Source organism: Anguilla anguilla, chromosome 2 (genome assembly GCF_013347855.1).
Source record: "Anguilla anguilla isolate fAngAng1 chromosome 2, fAngAng1.pri, whole genome shotgun sequence".
NCBI lineage: Eukaryota > Metazoa > Chordata > Actinopteri > Anguilliformes > Anguillidae > Anguilla > Anguilla anguilla.
Genome location: NC_049202.1, coordinates 35,344,262 through 35,369,423, shown reverse-complemented (window position 1 = coordinate 35,369,423; position 25,162 = coordinate 35,344,262). Strand labels below are relative to the sequence as shown.

Below are 25,162 nucleotides of genomic sequence, written 5' to 3'. Positions count from 1 at the left end.
GGAGGCTGCGATGTTTGACTATGGGGCTTTCTGGCATCAGAGCATGTGCACTGGGTACCTTAACGTGAAGGATCATGGTAAACTGGTAATGACGCAAGCAATGATGTGAACCTGTGGGGGAGCGCTAGGCGAAAGCTGTCAAGTCATCTGACAAACTGTGACATTGCATCTAGTTGCCAGTTAGCTACATGATTTTATAGAAGAAAACAAGTGACTTGTGACAAGAACATATCTAATGTGGTTTCTAACGTTTCTGCAAGTTGTGGTTGGCTAGCCAGCCAAATAACTATAATGTTTGACAAGCCAATTATCCAGCTTTCTAACTGGATAGGTACAACTAGCCAGATAGCAGAAAATAAAACAGTAACATTAATGAATAATCCAAACATCCGGTGACACTCGACTAGCATAAGTAATAATAGCTAGTGAGCAAGCTAGCTACAACTTCTGACTAATTGAAATCATACAGTTTAGACTAACTAGAAGTATCATGCCTTATCAGCCATTCTGTGTTATCGTAGCTGCCTAGCTAGCTAGCTACAATTTTTATGGAGATAGACAAGTGACTTCCAAAATAAATATAAATGTGGAAATGTGTTTTCTGAAGCTGTAAATGATCTTGCTGTGAGTCCTATTCATTACATTACATTTATTTGGCAGACGCTTTTATCCAAAGCGACGTACAAAAAGTGCATTTCATGGTCATAGACAACTGCTAAACACAGGTTCAGTAAGGTACAATACTTATTTTGTACAGCTATTTCTAGCCAAGAACACAGTTTAGTTCACACAGTGAACACTATTCAGACCTAACCTCTCTATTCCTAACCTATGGTGAAGTCCTTCATATGTGCTTTATATTATTGGCTATGTATATAAACAAAGTGTAGTAGTAAAGTAAGAGCTTGTCAACTAAATGCAACATTGGCTAGTTTTCATTATTTACAAGAATAGGTATAATATGGGCAAAAACAACATTTATGTGATTTTTGTACTGTAAGTCAATGATAACAATATGGTCAAAATAAAAGGTCAATCTTTTCCCACAACAAAATGTAGTTCCCATAGGTGTTTTTTTTCCATTGTAAATTTAAGTCGTTGTGTTATTTGGACTAGATTTTAATATTTTTTGGATGAATCAGGGACAGTTTGCATCACTGTTGAGTCACTGGATCGCATGCACTTAGTGGACGACCCAGACATACCAATAAAATGCCCCTCCAACAGTCCAGTGCCCATGGAAACTCTATGTGTGACGTCACGTGACTTGCTCCATATTTTTTCTACAGTCAATGGTATGGTCGCCTGATCTATCAGGAAACAGTAGGCACTCTGTGGCACACATAGTTTTTATATCAATATCACATAATTTTGGTATGCCACATTTCTAATCCAGGATCACAGCTTGTGTTTTCCGTGTTGGAGGGATATTGGTACAGTCCCCTGATGTTTTGGGAAACACCAGGTGCTCTGCTGTTCATAGTTTAGGGCATGTCACTTGGGTTATCTGCTGTTTGGGGGTTTTGGTATTTCTCCTGCTTAGTAGGGGATATGTATTGTGATCCCTGTTTGATAGGATAGTGCATGTACAGACATACCTAGAGCTGATCCATTCAGTGCCTGACCAAAAATTCCAAACCAAATAACTGAATATTCATTAATATATTTTATCTGAATACGTGAGTTGTCCTGACTGAACTTACATTGTGTATGCCTTTCCATTTGTTATGCCATATTTATTACAATGTATGTGAATAGCAATGTAAACCTAAAAAATTGCTTGTGGGAAGTTAATCTAGTCCCATTTCCCTCTCCTGTTCTACACCTGGTATATTATGTGATAGGCATAAAGAGAGACTGAAATCTCTAGACTTCAATTATATTTTTATTGCCACTCAAGCTCATGCCAAAAATAGTTTTTTCTTTTAATGGGGATCATTATTATGCAAATGCAGAATGCAAATTTAAACCTGTATTTTTCACACACCCTCCAGTGTGTACTTAACAGTTTCCTTGTAGAAGTGGTGTTACGAACTCTTTGAACTGTTTGTCTCTGACAGGTTGCTTTTGTTCAGCAGTTCGTGGTTTTTTGGATACATTCTTAATGGCACAGAACCACGATCGCTGCCTCCTCGTGTAGCACTCCAGTTCATTACTATAAACAGTCCTAGTTTATTAGTTTCACCAAGCTACTGGAGTTAAGATAATGTTCAGTCAGTTGCTCAAAGCTTCTATTAAAATACCAACATGACATATTCAATTTATTTAGCAATATTTGGGCTTTATACTATCAATGAAATATTATTTCTAATTTTTTGGCACAGATAAACAGCAGTTTGTAGTTGTAATAGTATAAGTATGTCTTCAAAAGCCTGCTGTCACATAATGCATGTATTAGTTTTCTTCCACCCTCAAGTTAAGTTAACCTTAAGTTAAATATAGGAAACAAAGATGGGTCACAATGACAAAAATACTTATTGTATCAAAGTGAAATACTGACCCTGTCTTTTTTGGCTATCATGGACATACATAATATATTTAGAAAACTGTTGTATTTACTATTTGATTTTGAGAGATTAAACCATGTTAAATGGCAATCAATACAATGCAATATGATTACAGTGCAACAGTCCTGTGTGTCTGTCCTCTCTACTTGATTTAGACAGTTAATAGAAGTCTTGTTGCAGATGCATTGTGACAATTATTTCTTGAAGTTATTCAGTAGGTGTAAATTATAACAAGTTGGGATTTTCATGGTTTCTGCTCTTGTGCCCAGCAGTTCTATCATAGTCTGTAGGTACGATCCTTATCAGTTTTTTGCTTTTGTTTTTGTCTCTCATCCACTGTAACACTGTTCCTGGAAGGACAATTGGTCAGAGGATTATGGGATTAGCAGTTCAATAAAGACATTCTAAAACACCATAATTCCAGCCGTCTGAACTCACTCAGACACTGTTACATTAACTCCTCCTTTTTCTCGACAGAAGTCATTAGTAGGGCCTCCAGTTTGTCTCTATCATACGACCTGCAATGATTTAAATTGTTATCCTCCAGGGGTCCCTGTAGCCATTTGAACAACAGTCATGTGACTAATTATACAGTTGAGTGGATAATTGTAATGTTTACTCTGTAAAAAGTGTTAACCTATGAGTGAAAGTAAGTGAACATGGATGGAATGTTAAAAAATACACAAAAAGCATGTCTAAACATACAAGTGCAACAGTATTCACCTGATACTCTGTCCACAGATTTCATTTATTTTGCACAACTTCTGGTCACACAAAGATTAAACAATAGGCGGACAATTAAAAAGAAAAACATTCATTAAGTCCTGGGATAAGTACAAAATGGGAACTGAATGTCAGCTGGGGGAAAACACAGCTTTAAGCTGCAGCTGAATGTCAGTCCAGGTTCCACAGATGCATTCATGAGTGCAACATTTCTTTTAGAATCAAATTGTATGCATTTTTAAAGAAGCGTGCAAGAAACAGCCTGGCAGTATGGACTCTAGACTATTTTGTATAAAATCAAAATTAAAGAACTCATCTATACAACTGGCAATATATTTGTGGTCACAAACTAATCAACAAAGGGAACATACAATTTTGCTTGACACATTAAATTTTTTATTCAAGGAAAATCCATCACTAAACTGTATTTAACAGAAATCTTGCTTGTAAGCAATTTTGCTTGTCAGTCATCATCTGTGCTTAATTATCAGCTATTGGCCTCTTGTTGTTGGAGGACTGAGGTACATGTACATGAGGTACATGGGGCAACATAGCTCAGGAAGTGTTCCTGAGCAAGACACCTAACCCCTAATTTCGCCCAACAAGCTGATTGGTACCTTGCATGGCAGCCTTTCACCGTTGGTGTGTGTGTGTGTGTGAATGGGTGAATGAGAGGCATCAATTGTAAAGTTCTTTGGATAAAAGCGCTATATAAGTACAGTCCATTTATGTGAGAAACAAACAGAAAAACGGGTGGCAATACTCATAAAGAATAGAGTCAGAGGTTATGTAGGGAACAGAGCTTGTGAGTGGTGCGGAGTGCAACCGAAGTGAGAAGAAGAGCGGTCTTCATTTTAGTGGAGCACGGAGTGGGCTTTCAAAGGATGGAGCATTGGTCTTTTCCCTCACCCCAATTTTATTCCAATATTGCTCACTCGCAAGCTTTACACATGAGCAGACAGAGCTTGGCCCAGTAGGCCTATGCTGCTTCCTCATTTTCCCTACTCGTACCCCGTAGCAAGTAATCAACTGAATTTTCTCAGCTGTTTGTTAATTATTTTCTAAGGAAGCTGACAAATAGGTGCACTGTAGAATTATATTCAAAAGAGTGGAATGAAGAGAGAGAATGCGGTGATATGGTCCTGTTCCCACATGTAGTTCATAATTCCTCCTATATTGAATGAATTAAATTATAGGCAGCCTAAAGTCTTACTGAAATTGGCATGCCTCAACATCAATTCAATCTTGTTTCATTGTAATTGTAGCCTATTAGTTTTATGATTAGCTATGTCAAGGTTACCTATCATTTGACATACATTGTTATATATTGTGTATACTATAAAAACAAAAGCAATAAATGCACTTTTCCATCACAAGTTTTTCAAGCGCCAATTTTCTGTAAAATTTAAAAATAACCAATTTAATAACAGATGCAATAGACTGGCCTTTTCTGTAAAAGCACAATGTCCATATATACTGCATGTTGTCTAGGCTACTTGTGTTTCCTTTTTGTTTGATTCACATAAATTTAACAAACAAGCATTGCATTAATAAAAAGCTATTTGTGTTTACTAGCCTATAAGGAAACCATATTCCTCAAAAGAACTATTGTTATGCTATGGCCTCTTTCCTTTCCTTATTAGACTGATTTAACTTTCAACTCATGTGTAGCTTAATAGCAAGCTGTGATTTGCATTTATTAAAGAAGTGTCATTATTGTATTAATTGTTTTTTTTTTTTTTTTTTTGCACTGCTTTAGAATCAATATAGAAAAATATTTTTGAGATTAGAGATGCCTAGGACAGACGCCCTGCTCACATTCTCGGGTAGGGAAAGAGGATGTTTTGAAGTTATTTTAAGAATTCATATTTTGTTTCAAGGACTTCTTTGTGTTAAAATACATGTCTTTATAAAATTATTGTCTTTATTATGAGGAATAAAGACAATCAACACATTTTTTCATACATTAGCAGGGAAAATATAATCCAAAAAACCTTCTAGCATTAATACATTTCAAAGTAAGAATAACATGACTTTAGGTAGACTTGCTTTAAAGTTTATGACCATTAGATGAACCAGTCTTGGTAGCAGGGAACGTGAAACAAGTTCCAAAATACACAACATAATAAATTTGGGACTGGGCCAAATCAGACTTCACCAAGTCTAATTTCCAGGGATTGACCTGGGACCTGTTGACTGGAAACGACCTTGGTTTTGTTCCCAAGGGACTTGACTTCATCACAAAATCAAAAATGCCCCATCTTTTGTCAGTGAAAGTAATTAAGCAGCCTGTCACTTCACAGTGTAACCAGCACTCTTGTGTCCAGTTGCAATTTATTTTCATTGGATGAATATAATGTGGGATGAATATATTATTATGGTTATAATCAACATTAAAATATGACTGAATGGTATTTTGGAGCAGGTTTTGTTTGTTTGCATAACAGAATACGGATTGTTTCTCCTGCATAAACAAAACATAACTTTATCAGTACACATGCTGAGAACGCCGGTCCTCCACACCGTAGAAGTAGGCCTGTGAAATAAATGAGGCCTATGAAATTGTGGGATGTGTTTGACATGTAGATGGGGGTGAGGACTTTGAGTAAAACTTCAATCAATGGACCTTAATCAATGGATTAGTAAACTAGATAGCTCATGTAATTTGTTCCCATAATCATCCAGACCTGCTGCTGCCAGAGGTGGCAAGAGGAGAGCAAGGAGAGTGAAGTAGAGAGGAAGAGGGACTGGGAGGCGGAGGCAGGGGGGAAGGGAACTCATTTCAGTACACTTCTTCAAGGAGCATATAGTATACACTATATAGTATTTTACACCTCTAAAAAGCCACATTATCATTTGGTTACCAAGTGTCCTTTTGGGGTCTTCCTTTTTGGAACCCCACCTTGACATTGCAGAAAATTTATTTTTGATATTTTGTCATAAAATTTGAACCAAGATTTGTCCTGCATTGTCGCTGTGGCGTGACTGTGTTTCTCAGCCCACCAGACACAGCCACACGCATTTGTATCCACTCTTCACAGATAATGTTCTATTGATTTGCAGTCACCCTTCGCTCTAAGGGGACAAGTGGACCCAAACCATACCAAGAAAATGGGTTAATTGTATCATGCAATACACCTGTATGGAAGCCTCTGCATTCCTTATGTTTCTTCACTCTTTTATTCTGGTTTTTCCTTTTATTTGTCACCTGTCTGTACATTCACCTTGAAGGTGTATTTGTACCAATGCATGCGCTGGAAAATAGTGAGAAGTTGGATATAAACTATTGCCAATTGTTTTCATTTATGAGGTAGGCTACAGTAGGCTATATGTAGGGCTTCATTTTGTTGTTTTGACTCTATACTTCAGCGCATTCGATTTGAAATGATACAATACAAGGTTTAAGTGTAGACTGTCACCTTTAATTTCATCCATATCAGGAGATCTATGTGGGAATTGCAGCACTTTTTATATGGCAGCCATACATACCCAAGCAATAACATACATCTACCATGTTTCACAGAGGAGGGGGGTGCTTTGGTTCATGAGCAGTTCCTTTTTTCCTCCACACTTTCCTCTTTCCATCACTTTGGTATAGGTTGATACTCTTCTCATCTGTCCATTATGCCCTGCTTTACTGCCATTGCCACTTATTTTGTCCTCATGTTGAGAGATGACAGTCGCTTATGTTTTACTATGAAGCCCAGAATCTCCTCTTATTGTAACTTGACGTCTCTCTCTTTGTTTTCAATAATTCAGCATACAAACTCATTTCAGCAATGAGTGTTAATAAATGTAGTATTTTCGTTATTTTTGAGAGTCAGAAATATTTCCCAGAGGTTCCAGATTTTTTTTATTGTTTGTTACATAAAGTGATTGCTGATGAACTGTAATAAGTGTTTGTAATTCATGAAACTGATTAAATGATACAAGAGCACTGAGCACACAGCAATACGAAAGCTTGCATCATTATCACTGCCCATTTCTTCCTTTTGTCAGATGTTTAACTATTAGACAGACTTGTGGATAGATGTTATTTAAAGCAGTTCTCCTCATCCTTATTGTTATAATGTCACCAGGTAATATGTAAACAACTCTCTTCAGCTTCAAGTCTTCAGTAACCCCTTTGTATTTGTATCTTTTGCCACACACAAACAGTTTATAGTTTGCATCAAGCCTTGGCTTCCCGGCTTCACCATTTCTGAGGTGCAGTTTCGGTTTAATTTCCCGAGATATTTGCACATAATGGTGGTAGTGGCTGTGACAGGGAAAATACAAGAAAAGAAAGGATATAGAGGTCACTGCTAGAAAGACATTATGAGCTCATGGCATGGAGGAGGAGAAATCAATTACCCCCTCAGACATTCTTAAGTGGTTCCCGCATTGTGCATTAGAGAGGTGTCTTGATCATTGAGAATAACAAATGAAAATGCAATACTGAACATAGCCCAGCATATGTGTCTATAAAAGAAAAACTATAAAATGTAAGCCTTTGTTTCCTCATAGACAGCTTCTGTTTTTAAGCTGTTGCAAAATGTAGGTCAGAAATTTGTTAGGAATAACTCATAGAAAGATTTCTGTGAGGGGATTAATATTAATATTGAATTCTGTTTAAAAAGTGTGGGAGTGTATTGTAATCTGATTTTCCTCTCTGTGTGTCCTGCCAGTGTTTGTCAGCTGCCAGCTAAAGAAATGTATGTTAGACCAAATTAAGAATGATGGTTTGACATTCATCAGCGGTGTGCATGAAACCGGCTTGCCTGCAAACGTGGCAATCCTGAGATCTATGAGTACGGACGCTTGTAATTCCGCTATGGCTTCATAATAATAGTTTCCTTTTCCCTCCCAGATGTGTACCCTCTGGACAACATGCATCTCCAGGGCAGCGGCGGACCTGACCTGTGACACTTTGCTCTTGGTCTCAGGAAACATCTCCAGTAAGTTTGTCACTCTCCCTCCCTGAGCAGCATGTGCTGGTGGTTTCCTGAACGTTGCATGGCGAGACTTCAAAGCACTACTTTACATCTGCAGTGTACTAATGCTGTTGTTGTAGGGGGGCCATCAATCATTTTGAAATGGAACAAAAAAGATCACTGTAGCAATAATAATATCTCTCAATGGTGGGCCTTTGTTGACTATCATTTTCTTTTCAATAGAGCTTTTCACAAAGAGGGGGTGGGGGTAGGTACATGTGACATCACTGCTCCTAACACATCCTTTCCCTCACCAAGATCAATCAAGTCTGTGCTTCCTGTTATGTTAAGTCTGAATTCAGCCGATAGATTTTGTTTAATACAAATTTGCTTGTATTTCAAACTTTTATAAAGCCTGCTGCTGTTGATTACTTAATCCTAAAATGGTATTGGTGCAAATATTAGTTACTAAGAGATATCTGCCCATCAATAGGGTTTTTCTGAAAACCAATGGGTAATGATGAAAAAGCACTTGTCAGATCTTTCTTACTTACCTGAGGTCTGTAAGTGCATACTGGTTTTAATGGTCATAAAAGCGGTAATCTAATTGTTGCAACCCTCTGCCAAGCTGACACTGGTATTCAGGAGGAAGACAGTGATGGGAATTGTTCACAATGAAATCACATCACCATTTTTAATAAATGGTGATGTGATTAAAAAATTGCTAATGCACCATAAATAGAAGGCATTGTACGCTGCAGTATTCTGTTCTCAAATATATAAGCCGTTAAGCCACACATGACATAGGCTACAAGTCAGTTTTGCTTATTCATGTTTTTACACAACAGGACCCCAAGCTGTATTTTATAATACTTCTTATTTCTTAGTGACATTGTTGTAAATGATGAATCCTCTCACCCTACCCTTATTAAAGGCCAGGGTTGCCAGAAAAGGGGATGTCCAAACCACCTTGGGGCCAATGCTTCCCCCCTTTGCTTTTTAAGGTGTACAAGGCTCTCAATATGGTGCTGATAATTCACTGCTATAAAATGTTATATTCCTGAACGACATGTGTGGTCTGGCAGCCTCCAAACCCCCCAGGTGCCTGGTTTTGATGTTCATAAAAGTGGTGAACCAGTTGTTGCAAATCTCTGTCAGTTGGATGGATTCAGAAGAACTACATCAAAGATATGCTCCAACACCAAATCTGTCAAGGTCCAGATTTTCTAAAGTGTTCGCACCGCATGCACAATACATGTTTAATCACCGTAATTACTTAATCACTGCAAATTACCTACAGCAAATATTCTGACAGATTTCACCAGTGGATGTTCCCGGAACGCTCACAGCAATGTCAATTTCTGCCTAGTCTGGACGAACGCATGTACTTTCCGGGGCAAATGGGAGGAGTCGCCTGCCGCTGGGAGCCAGGTTAATCGGCGGGTTAATCGAACTATCTGTTTCAGTGTGCCGGTTCTCCCTCGCTCCCCCTCAACACTCCCTCTGTTCCGTGTGTGCTGCAATGTAAGTCCCGACTGAAACACACCAGCGAAACGGTCAAAGCTATCGAGCTAACCCAAATTATCTGCTAAAAACAGAATTATGAACAAATTCGAAGAAGATTTTAATTCTTTAATTCTTAGTTGTATCACAGACTTGCCAAATACATGGCGTGACTTCGTTGAAGGACCTTCAGCGCATGTGTTTGGATATGCTGTTATCGAACAGAGATGTACTCGCTTGCTTGCCAACAGTATTTGGCAAAAGTTTCATTTTTCAAGCGTGGCCTACAGTATGCAGTCTGCTATCAAATAAATACCTAGAAAAGAAGCAATGGTTTTGATTGCTTGCCCGTTACAATCAATAATGGAGGAGCAAGTGGAATTGTTGAACTAAGGAATTAAATAAAACAATTTATCGCCGATACATAAATTGTGTTTGTTTCTTTTATTATCGAACCTCGAACCGCAGACTCTGCATATCTCGGTGATAAACTTCGATGGTGTGGTCGGTGCTCTGACGTTAACGTTAGCCATTTTTCCCAAATTGTGGCGAACTGATGCGGGTCTGTGGAAAAGTTTGCCTCCGGTAATGTTTTTCCGGTGCACGTTTCAGACCTTGCCTGGCCAGAATTGTCACCACATTTGGAGCGCCGCCCCTCTGCAGTCTGATTGGTTGGGAAAATACAACTATCCCGGGAAGGTTGCCTCCTTCGTTTATACCTAGAACGTCAAGGCATCGGCCAGGCTCTGTTGAACTGAGTGAAAAACGAGACTGGCTCGCGAGGCTAATTTCTGCCTAATGCTGGCATGCTCTCAGTGGCTGAGTCTGTATATATATAGATACATATTTTTTCTTGATTTCAGTCTGTATTTCAACTCTAACAATTTAAATGTTGTTAAAGTGCACATTCTCAGCTTTTATTTAAGGGTATTTTTTATACATTTTGGTTTCACCATGTAGAAATTACAGTGCTTTTTATAAAGTCTTCCCATAGACAGTTATTTTCACAGTTACTGTATGTATTCCTTTCATGGGCACCAGTAATCCATGGCGTAGTATCATTGTAATGTATTGTTACCTGGTTTAGCTGTGTAACTGGGCTGTGTAATGTTGCACAGCAAAGGTCAAACATTAACATGACAGTCAACTGAGATTATGTATGAACTGTTCTACCAAATTATTTATTATTATTTATTATTTATATTATATTATTTATTTTCTCCCTGTCTGGGTGAATTAATTCATCATCTTGCATACAAAACATTATTTTCAAGATAATTGTAATCAATTATGAAATGAAATGTTCATATTCATATACATTACTGTACAATTAGCAGAATATAATACAAAAAGAGGATACTAAATACTGTGCTGCATGCTTAAAAGAGGCAAACAGTCAGGACTAGCTGCAGGTTAAATCAAGGGCAAATTAATTCTTAATTAATATCGTAAATAATGCAGTGCGCTTTGTGCCTTTGATTGTCATGTTTTTTAATCTCCTTAGAGTTAAGAGAATTTAAAAAATATAGGAAGAAAATATGACAAAAAAACTGACCTTTTAAAATTTTTGTATGAACACACATGGAGCTGACCTAGAACGTTATATAAATACAATTGCTAATGTAATTAGAACATTTCAAAGCCACAGATGTCAGATATGCCTGGCCTATGGCATACAGACTTGCTGGTAACATCTCCTGCAAGATCATTTCATCATGAAAAGCCTTCTAAGAATGTTCCTAATTTAAATATTGAAACAGATGCATTGAGCGTGGCTACCTTTCCTGATTAAATTAGCATGATTAACCATTCCCAATTAAAATGATGTTTGAACTGGAATACAGCTGAATGACATTCCTGCAGTGTGATTTAAACATAATGTTCTTGGGTCATCCAGGACATGTTTGGTATATTAACCGCAACCTTCTGGGAATGTTCTGGTTACAAAAACGGTATTGGTAGTTAAATAAGGAACTTTTAAGCCATTTAACCCGTTTATCTTTTAACCCATTGATTTTACAAAAAAATATATTATTTGAATTTTTCCTTCTGTAACATGATACTGTTTATTAGTTGGAGATGAGCACAGATTAAACACAAGACATGCATTTCCTAGATCTAGAACAAGATCACGACCAAACTATTGCAGTCCTGATTGTAGTGTGCTCATTAGGTCCTTGAGCTAGTCTCGATTGCGTTTGAAGTGTGCTTTAAATGACTAAACAACTTCAACTATGTGGAAACTGAACTTGAAGTTCAAAACTCCTTGTGCTTCATCCACATTATTTGTCCATTACTGTATCTACAATAATAGCTCAGCTTGTAACTGAAAGTTTGTAGGTTCGATTCCCTCATCAAACTGCCACTGTATCCTTGAGCAAGGTGCTTAACCTGAAATGCTTCAGATTCTGTAAAACAGAAAGAAATTGAAAAAAAAAAAAAAAACACAAAATTAGTGTAAGCTAATGTAATGTAAAATATCGTATTTTTAAAATAAAGCTTTCAAATAAATAATGATTTGCATTCATTTTAAAAAAATACACTGTATAATGTACTCATCCATGTCTCTGCAATGATTCATAATTTAAAGTATTAATGGGGGGATGAGCCATTCCGTCATTCATTATCATAATTTCCAAGTTCTGTAAAGAGTTATGCAGTCTTTGTGCTTGTCACAAAACAATTCTTAGCAGCCTGCTGGCTGTACATAGGGTCCAAGCAGCAAGAATATTAAAATTGTTGTTATTAAAGACCCTGTGCAATCAAAATAATCTTTTTTGCTATATTATATATAAATAATAGAAAATAAATAATGTGAAGAATTTGTGCTGTTGAGATTTTACATTACATTACATTACAGGCATTTGGCAGACGCTCTTATCCAGAGCGACGTACAACAAAGTGTATAACCATAACCAGGAACAAGTATGTCGAAAACTCTAGAGAGAAGTACCGGTCCAAGTGCAGGGAACAACCGCATAGTTCAACGTGGACCCTGAAGGTTAAACTGATTAACACTAACACAAACGAGAACAGCAACAACGCGGTCTATGCAAAAATACAAGCAATAGTTAAGACTGGTGCATTAAGTAAGTCACCTACGAAACAGCTACCTAGTTACAACCCTAAGCTTACAGTCATTTAAGAGATTACGGGGAGGTAGGGAGGGATGGGGAGAGGTGCAGCCTGAAGAGGTGAGTCTTCAGTCGTCGCTTGAAGTGGGTCAGTGTCTCAGCTGTTCTGATCTCCACGGGGAGGTCATTCCACCATCGTGGGGCCAGAACAGACAGGAGACGTGTTCGGGAAGCACAGGTGCGAAGAGGGAGAGGTGCCAGGCGTCCTGAGGTAGCAGAACGGAGGGGTCTGGCTGGCATGTAGGGTTTGAATATCTTGTGGAGGTATGCCATTTTGCAGTAATTTTGTTTAAAAATGTATGAATCATTCCAATCCTACTCCTGATTCAAGTGGCTTTTATGTTTTTTATGTCAGTCAGTGTTGTTTTCCATATAGTTCTCCGTGTCCTGCTAGCTAGCCAGCGTTATAATGTGAGTCCATTTAGCGAGTGTCTGTCTAAAGTGAATCTGTGAATATTCATTGCAGAAGAAGCACAAAGCATAATGGTTAAGGAACTGTCTGTGTAACAGAAAGGTTGCAGGGTTGATTGCCAGGTAGGGCACTGCACCCTTGAGTAAAGTACCTCACCTGCATCCTTCAGTATATGTCCTACTGTATAAATGGATACTGTGTATAAAAATCTGTGTAAGATTATCTGCTGAATGCTTGTAATGTAATGTCCTCCAGCTCCCCTGTTCATAAATATTTGATTTTACATCGAAAGGAACTTTTTAAATTTTCCTGTTCATGAATTTGTAAAAGTGTACATATACAGGGTCTTTCGTAAAATGTCTTTCATAGCTGGTAAATGGTTTTGTGATGAAATGTCTTATCACAGCAAGAAACAATGCATGATGCAAGGAGCACGTAATTACATATACAACCACACACCCCCACCCCCTTCTCCTGAGCACCATGTACAGTATACATGCCATTGACAACTTCATATGCACCACCTCTTGAAAACTAAGGAGCCATTGTTAGAGGGAAATGATGTGCAGAAATCATTTTCTTTGCTGTGATGATGCTATCAAGCAGAAGGCTTTATTTACATTTCACATCAATTAAAAGGCATGGTCCACGAACGTAATATGGAAATGTTTGACACGACAATCTTCAAAGAAACTACTTGTAGACAAATCCAAACCATATCCGTGACGTAACCAAGGGCCTGACATTATTTAGGGAACAGAAAGTTCATTTTTTTCAGATAACAGTTTCATATAATAGTTTTTACATGGGGCCAAATACACTGTCCAGAAAAATTACAGTGGATATGATAGACTGGTTTACAAGATCAGCGATAGATTAGCTCTTCTCTTCTGTTCTGTTCAGTTCAGTTCAGTTCAGTTCAGTTACATGACTTCCCCTAAAAGTCTCAGTGATGATCTTGATAACTTTTTCCAAGGCACTGCGTAAGCATGTATAAAGCAGATATATATTAAAATTAATGAAAAAGATAACGCAGATAAATTAAGCCTGTGGAGTAGAGTTATCGCTGACAGCAGCATTCAGCATGTGCTATTTCGGGACGCGTAGTTTCTCACTCGTGGGACCTAGAGACAAGCAGAGAAAACCTGAATGTGCAGACTTGGAGCTTTTACATGGATGGTACCACATGTTTGCATGTAGACCAAGTAGAAGCATAGATATAATTAAAATTTTATGTAAAATAATATTTGTATGTACAGTCTTGTATTGTGCAAATAAAAAACATCTGTTACATTTTTAGCTATATTTTTGTCATTTTTTGACATAGAAACAAGAGGGAAAATGTGTAGACTCCAGGCTAGAGAAACATTTACTATGCCGGTCTTCAATGACAAGCGGAGCTGTATGGAAAGGAATCGCTCAACCAATAGAATACAGTCACATAAATGAATGGATAATATGACCAATGGACTTCCTCCTGGTCAGTGACTTCTGTTACTATACAGAACTTGCCAAGGGTTTACCAACAGTTCAAAATACAAAAATGACTGTAGACTTCAAAAGGTTAAAGTGAATTTTTATATCTTTGAATGAGTACAACCCATCAAAAGTGTCACCTAGTATGCGGATACCCTCATCATTCCTGTGGTAAGAATGTATTGGCTAACCAACCAATAGAAACCTTAGGTTGTTATAAACAGGCGGCGACGTGGCTCATCCTGTTGAGGCACTGGTTTAGTCTAGCGTTTGTTGCACTGATTTGGCCCACTATCTGGGATCCAATCCCAATATTGCCAGTGCCAACTGTGCCCTGCAGGCCAACACATGATTGATGGTAGTGACATTCAGATAAAAGCTTTCTGAAATGGCACCTGAGGTGTCATACTTTGACTCATATCTGTGCAAGCTTGGCTTGTGAGTTTGAAAAGAAGCAGCTGGTGATGTCACCTGCTGAAGATGAAAGCAGCAAGGATCACAGTAAGCACAAATATAGTCGACATGACTGCACTCAAAATGGGAGACAAAATTCATGGTGACACAATTTCAAGTTAAAGTTTCTCTGATAAACGCTGGACAGATATTAATCGAACAACGATCAAAATGTCATTAATGTGCAAATGTATCCGTGTATCCTCTGTTTAATGCAGATATTTGAAAAACGGAGCTCCTATGGGGTGCACAAGGCTCTCTTCTAAACAGACACTGGATGAACTTTTTATCTGATGGATACATTTGCACATCAAATTGCTTTAGGTAATTATCCATGATTACTTTCTTATGCATGAAATTCCTATTTGTTTTTGGAATATCAGACTACAAAGCAAGCACTGTGTAACAGCTTGTTTGGTACAGGGGTCTGCTTCCCTGGCTCTAAAGGGCTGGTGGTTTTTGGGCTAATGATCAGCAACCAATTTAGACCCAAAACTCCCAAAACTTGGTATAACTCGGTTACAATTAACTAGCACAGTAGATAAAAAGATATGAATATTCTTCCCTTATATGCTTATGAGAGACTTCTGTGACCCAGAAAGATGCAAAACAGCTGAAACAATTGTTGTGCAGAAATCTGAAAGAAGCTGGAGTTATTGTTCTTATTATCATTCTTATTATAATTATTATTAATTTGTACCACATTGTCTCCATTTCTCCGTTATTATTAATAATGACACCTGTAATAGTATGCCTGTGTAAGAGAAAATTCTGGGAGTATTGAGCGTGTGCCAAGAACAGCATATGAATTTCTTTTTTTTTTCTTTTTTTGAAAAAGCTGTGAGGCACGTTGTTTAAATTGAAATTTGAGAAAGCACATGAGTGCATATATATGAGGCCTAGAAATAAACTTAAAGGTAAAATTTTTTAAATGTATCTTTGTTTAGCTGTCTTTTTTTTACACCAAATTCATTGCTCACAATGGGTAATTGAACAAGACTGATAAAGCCTGTTACAGTAACAATTCAGATGCCATCTGCGTAGAAAGATGCTGTAAATTACAGGAATACAGGAAATCTTGACTTAAAGAAGAAAATAGTGTATCTAAAAAGTGTTTCATAAAGACTGTTTTTGTGTTACAACCTATGCATTGCAATTCTTCTGTGCCTATTTAGTCAAACCTTCCCATCTCTGTGTTCAATGTAATGTGGTCACATGACCACTGATTGTGAAAGCCAGGCTCCACAGAATGATCAGGCCGCCTGTAACAAAGAGAGGTCATTTCCGAGCGGGAGATGCCAATATCAGGATCTGTTGCTTTTACGTAACAAGCGGTTACATTAATCAATCTCTGCAACCCCGCTCAAACTCCTCCTCAATGTATGAAGGACAAAATGAGGTATTAAGGAATTAGGTGTGGATTTTTATTTAAATTAGCATTGTTTTAATCAGGTAATACTAATCAAAAGCCTGCTTTAGGTTCATTAGCAATTTAAAGGTAAGTTTCTGATTGCTGTTTACTACTCAGAGTAAATGGCAATCATGATCATCTTCCAGAGCAGAGGTTGTGTTAAATAGTTAAGGAGTTAAGTGCTGCTGGATAGGAAATTGCTAGAGTACAGTCCCACATTTTTGACCTCCAAAGCTTCCTTGCATTCAGAGAGAGGAATGCCCAGCCATGCCACCTGTGGCCTGTCTTGCAAATCCTTCACCCTGGTGCCAACAGAAGCATTCAAGACCATTTTTCATTCGTTCACCAGTCCCTCAGGACTGTGAATCGGAGGTTTCAAACAGAAGCACGGACGAGGCCCCGGCAGAACCCCAAGCTCTGCCTGTCAGAACTGACCTTAACTCTTCACACATCACACCCATGTGACAGTGGATGCAGGTGCGGGCTTTTACACCTTTCAGAACATCGCTGAATTGTTCAACAGTATGTTTGTTCTCATGTGGAGGATTTCTTTCTTCCGGGACTTCAGGCTTTAATTCAGCCACCTGCTTTTAAAGATGACAAATGGTACGCACCCTCCCACTGATGGGTTCAGCTCCAGGGCATGTGGGTGAAATTCCTGGGCCCGGGATAAAATTATATTATTATATTATTCCCAGGCCCGCCCGAGACAAATAATATTTATCTAAGGTTCACAGACCATCACCCCAATCCCCCCCCCTCCCAGGCTCGGGACAGCATACTCGGTTGTCCCACCCCTGAAGAGGGGCCTGCTCAGTTCATTGCTTTGACATCATTGCATCCTGCTATTTTACATGCATGAGAACTGCGTTTATGTAAAGCAATAAGGACTGGTGTACTTTTTACAGAAGTATTGCTGTTGTGTATTCTACCCCAAGCCATTTCCTCTGCTGGTATGCTGGTACTGGTTATTGTCCCACATGACAGCCCAGGAGGTTAAACTATTTTTATTACAGAACATTGACTTTCAGAGCTATTCCAGTATGGCTGCATTGACTCTGACCATCAGTTTTAAGCTTTAAATCAGTCTGCGTTTTCATTCAAGAGTAGGACAAGGTGTGTATTTTTTTTTTTAAATCAAGGTAAAAATGGAAAATTTTTTAAATGAACAGGTAAAACAGTAAATCTTGTCATATAACAGCTCCTAAAACATCAAACATCATATTTGCTTGAAGTTAAAATGTCTTCAAATTATTTGAGGAAATCAGTTTCAGCAGTGATTTGGCTGATTTCCAGCAGTTTTAAACAGGATACTGATGTGTTCCGTCTGGAGAAAAGGTGGTTTTTGTTGAGGGATTATCACATGCCATGACACACCCCTGGAATGGGCTGATCAGTCGGACACAGGGAGATGCAATAACATTTCTCCAGCAAATTTATTTTCTTTAGAGAGAGAGAGCAAATAATAAAGAAATGTTACTGCTCACCCTCACGGGATTCTGGCTTCAAAAATAATCAACTAAAACCACAAAATTAAAATAAACCCAACCCAAAAGACAGCTTTTCAGATCCTAGCGTGGGAAAGAAAAACCCCAGCTCAGACACGTTCTGAGAAAAGAAGCACACTTTTAAAACCTTGAACTGCTTATAAAATGCAGTCCAGGTGCATAAGCCTAGTTATCCAGTAGGCGTGGCCCCAGGTTGCCCAGATTCCCTCTCCCAGACAGAACCCTGCCACAGGCATATTTACAGGAAAAATTTCAGGCTAACCCTAACCCTTCCCCAAAGGGGAAGAATCCAAATGCAGGTCAGAAGGTTCAACCATTGACACAGTTCATGTCCTGTGTGGGAGATCCACTACTGTTCTCAGCAGCTAATTATGTGGCGTACATTTGTATGCGTTTCTGTATCTCTTGTTAGAATTTCTTCCAGAGTTTCTGTAAGTGGATGGCATGCTGGGATATTGAACTACTGAGAATTCTAAGCAAACAAAGGATTCACTAAGGAATGAGCCAGGTCATACATGAAGGAATAAAAATAAACTTATTGAAGTGGTCAGCCTCTGGCTGGACTCACTCATGTTCTATTTGACATTCCTATTGTTCAGATCTGTCAGTAAATCTTTTTCCCTGACACAAACTATATTGGCTCAAGCGTGAATGAACCTGGGGGAAGTCACTCATAAGAGCTGTAGAAATGTTAGATACAAATTTGCGCAATGTTCAACATATCCCCTGACTAGAAAAGCATTTCTCCGTTTACTTGGGAAAGGGTGTCCCTGAAAAATCAACTAGAACCAGAAGTTCCGCTGAAAAGTGTTTCTGGGTAATTGAGTCCCGTCTGTCTACCATGGGCTCGGTGTGATTGGCCGCTGATAAGTGTGTTCAACTGTAGTGTTCCTCACGGTGCGGCTGTCTGCTCTGCAGCACAGAGACCTTGGCACCCACAGAGATCATCCCCACTCAGTCTCTCCTATATGAGACATGTTTCTGTCCGGATAATGAATAGATATGAATGACCGCATCAGCTGCCAGCTGATCTCCCAGCACACGCACTCAAGCGCAAAGGAATTTACAGGCAGGACGTAGCTTGTGCAGAATGAGTGCAATCAGGGGACAGTGTGTCCCCTCGAAATACTCTCCATCACCCAGAGCCTCAGCACATGAATGCTCCAATGGAAAATAAATGAAGCGTTCATGCAGTAGGAAGATTAGTGCTTCAGGATAATAAAAAATCAAAAAATATTTACAAAGAAGTGAACATTTTTGTAAGTGCTGGCCTTTTCTTTCTAAAGTGTAATTCTAGCTTCAGCACATTTAGAAATCTTTTCAAATCAGTCATGCATATTGGATATGTTCTAATAAGTAATGGGAATCGTCCTACATATCCTCATACATAACCTTATTAACCGTATCTTCAACCAAGATAGTTGTGGTGTACACTAATGTGCTCAATGACAGATTTGAGTGGCCCTCATTTAGCAGAGAGCTTTACTGTGGCCATGTACATCACTCACCTCTGACACATTATGTAGAATTAGTAACATATTATCACATGACCTATTATCTGCATTGTAGACATTTTGTGCAATATCAACAAAATAATTGTCATGTGTTACTTTACATTCATTTAGCAGATGCTCTTGTTCAGTGACTTAAAAAAGAGTATACATTCACCTGATGAATATGGGCAGTGATCTTAATATGGGTCATTATGAATTGCTGCATTTTTTGGTGTATTTGTATTTCTGTAAGCAAGATTGGTAAACATTCTGAATAACATTATTAGGTTGCATTCAGACCAGATCAGGCAACGCAGGGAAAAACGGCAGTCCTCCCATTCATTTGAATGGGGGTAGTGCGTTTAGGCTGCGGGAGTGAGGACCGCATGGGGTGCAGCAAAAAAACGCTGCGGCCGTGTGGGAAGAAATAGAACCAGAATCGACTTTTGCCGTAACACAACCCGACGTCACGCTGCGGTGGCCAATCACGTAAGCCAGCGATCAGAGCGGAAGACGCCCACGGGAAGAAGAGCCTTGTTTACCGAGAAACTGTGAAGATATGGAAGAGAGACTGAAATATAGCTGAAACCGGGCGCTATCCAGGCAGAGTTCATGGACCAAAGGATGATACTCTCCTAGTTGTGTCCTCGCTTGGTTTATTTTGTGTACCCAGCTTCGACGTCTGCGTCTGGCTTGCAGTCTACGCTGCAAAATAACGATAGCAAGAAGCTTCCGGTTTGTGTCCATTTGTTTGAGTTAGTGGACAGGAAATGGAGGGGGGGTTAAAGTTCACAACATGACGTCACACACATGGGCCATGTAGTGACACGTCCACACCTCCGCACAACCCTGCGGGAAGGTGCCGCATTGCCTGATCTGGTCTGAATGCAGCCTTACTGTTTGGAGGCACAGTAAGTTCAACTGAAAAAAAAAGGAAGATTAAGTGACAATAATAAATAATAAATAATGGTCGCTTTTGTTTTTTCCACTTCCAGTAAATTCACTGGCATCATGGAATCAGACATCCAGCAATACCACAGGTAAGTATAGTCTTATAACAGTATGGGGTGTAAATGCAAATTAAATTACAGAAATTATAACCAAATATGTATTTATACATTTAATAAAGAGCCACTATTATTGAGAGATACTAAGGTACCGTGAAAATATATGTAAATAGATATTGTAAAAATACATGTATGTCAGAATTTAGTAACTACATTATGAAATAAAAGTCAAGCTTGAGCATTCACAGTCCACAAAGGCAGGCCAGATATCAAACCAGACGTGCGTTAAAGATGACAAACGTTCATGCTGAACTAAGTTTGCGGGGAACAGGTAATAGTGAGGCAAACAAAGCAAGCATATGAATTTCAGAGGTAGCAAACTAACCAGAATTAAACAGACATAGCCAAAGTTCCTAAAGAGGATGTATGTCACAATTGAAACGATTTTATGAAAACATCCTCAGCATTCCCCTTATTGATTATTAAAAGCCAAAACATCAGAGACAAAATTGCCTGTCAGTAATTAACCTTATATCCCTCATCTGACTGGTCGTAATATTTCATCAAATGATTTTTAGAAAATGTTTCATTTTGGATTAAATATACCTTTTAATTAGACTTGCCACGCACACACACACACACACATATATATAATTAAAAACAACTCAGCTTTTCTGTTCATTTATACATGTATCTAAGCTGCTGATGTTTGTTAATCATGGCATTGTAACTGTATTTGAAAGGTTTGTGCAGTAATATGCAGCCACTTCCACTGCTTTGGGGTAAAACAAATTAAATCACAGAATAGCCTGCAGTTGTTCATTGCATGCCTGTGATTCCACCGGATAGGTCATGCACACAGAAAGGTAGTTTTGTGCACTTGCAGTGATGAAAATATAAATACATATTTAAAAGCACAAGCTACAATGGGAAGACAAAAAACAGAACTCCTCAGTGCAAACCCCACTTTCAAGATAAAAGCTTTAAAGGACATTTCCAATATGAGAATGGATTTAACAGACCTGACAAAACATCTATTTCTCATTTGCGGCTATATTTTCTCCCAGTCATGCCTCCATGCCCCTCAACTGTGTATAACTGCTCTGTCACTCTCTGTTACTGCTCAGTTTTTGTTATTGTCAGTGTTCGTGGGTGTAATGGTGACCTGTGACCACTGCAACATGAGAACAGTGGGGAAATATTCCCTTAAGGACACACTAATTTCCTGTATTATAGATGATTGGATAATATTGCGACCTTTAAGATTGACTTGACGTCCATAATAAGCATCCATAATAAAAATCTGAACTTTTGTAATTGTCTCATGATGTGAGTTAATCATCCATGCAACACCTCGCATCAGGGCTGGATGGGACCGACAGATCCATACAATTGCCAATTGCATCACCCAGGGAATGGAAGGGTTCTGTCAAATAGGGTTCTGTGTTCATCACTATCTAGTGGCCCCTGCTGATTGGACGGGCAGCCACAGATTGTCAAAAGTCTTCCTCAGACTTCACTCTATGCAAGCTTAGCTGCAGTCTACGATGTGAAAAGAAGCCGTTGGCGACCTCATGTGTTTCGTGGAGAACCATGGATGTCTACACTCTCTTGAATTGGCAGTGGTGTATGTGGCTGCTGTTGCAGGTGATTGGCCATTCCAAATTTTGGTGGGATATATAAGAAAAAATAAGACAATCAACATTAGGTTGGCTTAGGTTGGTCATGAAAGAGGTCAGAAAATTGGGCTGTTAAAACAGTTTTCACGCTAGTTGACCATAGAGATTATATTTTCTTCTATCTGATGTGTGTGCTCTCAAAGAAGACTCAGGCATTATTCAAAATCAGTTATTCAAGTTCACCTGAAATTGGCTCTGTATTCAAAGTCAAACATGAGCATATCGCGAATGCTGCACTGCACTGCCTATCTGTAACTTTTAGAATTGATTTTCCCTCATTGGGTTTAAAAGTATTTAATGGTTCAGCACCTGAATAAATTAGTGACTGTCTAACTACCTTTCTGCCAACACTCTCTTCTGCAAATGTGATCCAGCTTACTTTACAAGTGTGGAATATAAATGCAGAGTCTACCTTTTGTTTTTATTCACCAAAGTTGTATAACTCATTACCACTTCACAGGAGATTCTTTATCTGTTAGCAGTTTTAATTATAAACTAAAAACAAGCTTCTTTCTTTTTATTATTGTAACTTCATTTACTTTTATTTTTTTATTCTGTTAGATCCTTTATTTTGTGAATCACATTGTGATGCATATTTTGTACAAAGGTGCTATAAAAAATAAGTTATTAAAAAACAAATCTTGCTTATTTTCTTTAAATGATACTTTAAATAAATATATGGCCATTGAACCCAAATAGACCTCCTAAATGATCTAACTGTTAGTATTTAACTTAATATGCTACAATTCAGCCTTCAAAAGGCTATTTTACATTGTGTGTCTTTTATCTACAATCATGTACAGAAAATGTATTTAATACATAAAAGCCAATAAGCCTGAGGCAAGAAAATATACATATGACAGTTGTTCAATTCAATGTTCATGGAACTTATGTACACAGGAAAAAATTCCACCAGGATTGAATAGTATATAATACATAAAGTAAATATTGACTGAAAATTAAATCAGGTTGTGCTTTAATGACAGAATTGGTGTTTAAGCTAGGTGTACTCACATCCTCTTATCAGCTGAAGAGAGGCAGCTGCACTTGTGGCAGAACTGAGTAAAAAAAAAGAAGTAGGGTTTTTGTTGGTAGCTATAGGTTACATTGACAGACTAAAAGGCATGGCATAATGAAACAGCCCATTCACTGCGCTGTTCCTTTGTATCCAGGTCTGTACTGCAACATGTCGATAGATGGGATCGGCACCTGCTGGCCCAGGAGCAGCGCCGGAGAGATGGTATCGCGGCCATGTCCGGAGGAATTCTACGGAGTCAGATACAACACTACAAGTGAGTGAGGGAACCCGTCTGTGGAGCTGGGCTGCCTGTGGACTGATTATGGGAGACAGAATGAGGTATGAGGTATGAGTCAAACGAGCGCTAATGGAAGAACTATGGTGACATTAGAAAACTTAGCAGCACCAACATTTAATCGGCTTATGTCGTGGAAGGGTGTCCTGCTTTACATCTGTCCACCACTGCATAGTACAACCTGGTCCTCAGCAGATCAAAAACTGTGAACTGTGGGTGGGTGTGGGGTAGGGTTGGGGTGGGGTTGAGTGTGTGTGTGCGCGCGCTTGGGGGGGGGGGGGGGGGGTTCAGAATTAAATCAGTTTCAGAATTAAATGCAGTTACCTCTGCACCTGCACTGAAAAACTCCCAGAGTCCTCTGTGAGTACACTCAGCTCAGAACTGGTGACAGGTCCCGGTGGTGGAATCCCTTGTCTTCCTTCCAGATACATTACTGCTAGTGCAGATTAGTAGGCAACAACAAGGTGTCCCTGTCTCCCTGATAAGCAAGGTGGTTCACATTCCCAGAAGACTGCCTGCATTCCTCACTTGCTGCACAAATGACTGATTGTGGAGACTCCTGTCTAGCAAATTGATCTGGGTGGCCATTTAGAGAAAAAGCATCTCTGGGTGACCAGAGTGCAGGAGGTCAAAACATCTTTCTTTCTCAGCAAATCTATAATGGCTCTCCTGCAGGGCCGGCTGCAATTAGAGATTGTGGTTGTGGCTGTGTGTGGGTGTGTGTGTGTGTATCTGTGTGTGAGTGCAAGCATACTTATGTTCATGTTTTTTTCTTGTTTTCTGTGGGAAAATAATCCAGTTTGGATTGAACATTAAAAGTTGAAATATTAAGTTATTTTAGAGGTGTTATTTCCATAAAGAGTGCTCCTGGTGACAAATAAATCCGTGAGTAAGTGTCTATCCTGCAAGAAAGGTTAGGGATATTCATCTGAAAACACAAGTTCTGCCTTTATTTTCGAGTGATTTCAAAGGGAAGCGCTGTCTTGATTCTTAAGGTGTACACTCACAGTTTTGTAAAGTAAACGGAGGAAACGACAATGACATGGCATGTGGAATCATAGGCATCTATTCATAAGAATTTTGTAATAATGCATCTATTACATAAGAATTTGAAGGAATAGAAAAGTCCAAAATAAAGAAAATATTGTCCTCTTCAGGGAATGAAGTGATAGATCCCAAGAGGACAGTTTTTATTTTTGCTTTATACCACAAACACCAAATGCCACCATAGCAGAGATGGTGAAGCGGACACGTTATAAGAAACATCTGTAATAATCTTCCATGCACATAAAAAAACTGTCTGGGCCAACTGAAAACTTCACACTAAAACATAAATAATATTAAAAACTAGAGAAAGTGAACTATCACTTCAAGAACAGTTACATCTGGACTTTGACTGGTTCATGATGTTGACACAACAGTCACTGGTGTAGTTAACAGTTCAGATTAGATTAATATCCTACAGGAAGCTCACAAAACCATTTTCAGCACTCGAACATCCAGCATCATTTCTTAAAAAGCACATTGAAAACAAATGCATTAATTAATATAGAAGGTCAGTATCTGCTATATTAATCCCTCAATATAATTTCCAATCATTTCCTTAAATGTACAGAATTGCAGAATTGTG

The 25,162-nt window shown here is 38.6% G+C and overlaps 1 protein-coding gene across 2 annotated transcripts in view; it reads left to right on the top strand.

The window, feature by feature from the left end:
- LOC118218028 (corticotropin-releasing factor receptor 1-like) overlaps positions 1-25,162 on the top strand; it is a 110,639-nt gene that overhangs the window by 26,733 nt on the left and 58,744 nt on the right. For both annotated transcript variants that reach the window (XM_035400376.1, XM_035400367.1), the window contains 3 exons: positions 8,080-8,167; positions 20,529-20,573; positions 23,392-23,511. In XM_035400376.1, the coding sequence (XP_035256267.1) occupies positions 8,080-8,167; positions 20,529-20,573; positions 23,392-23,511 (253 nt within the window). The remainder of the gene's footprint in view (positions 1-8,079; positions 8,168-20,528; positions 20,574-23,391; positions 23,512-25,162) is intronic.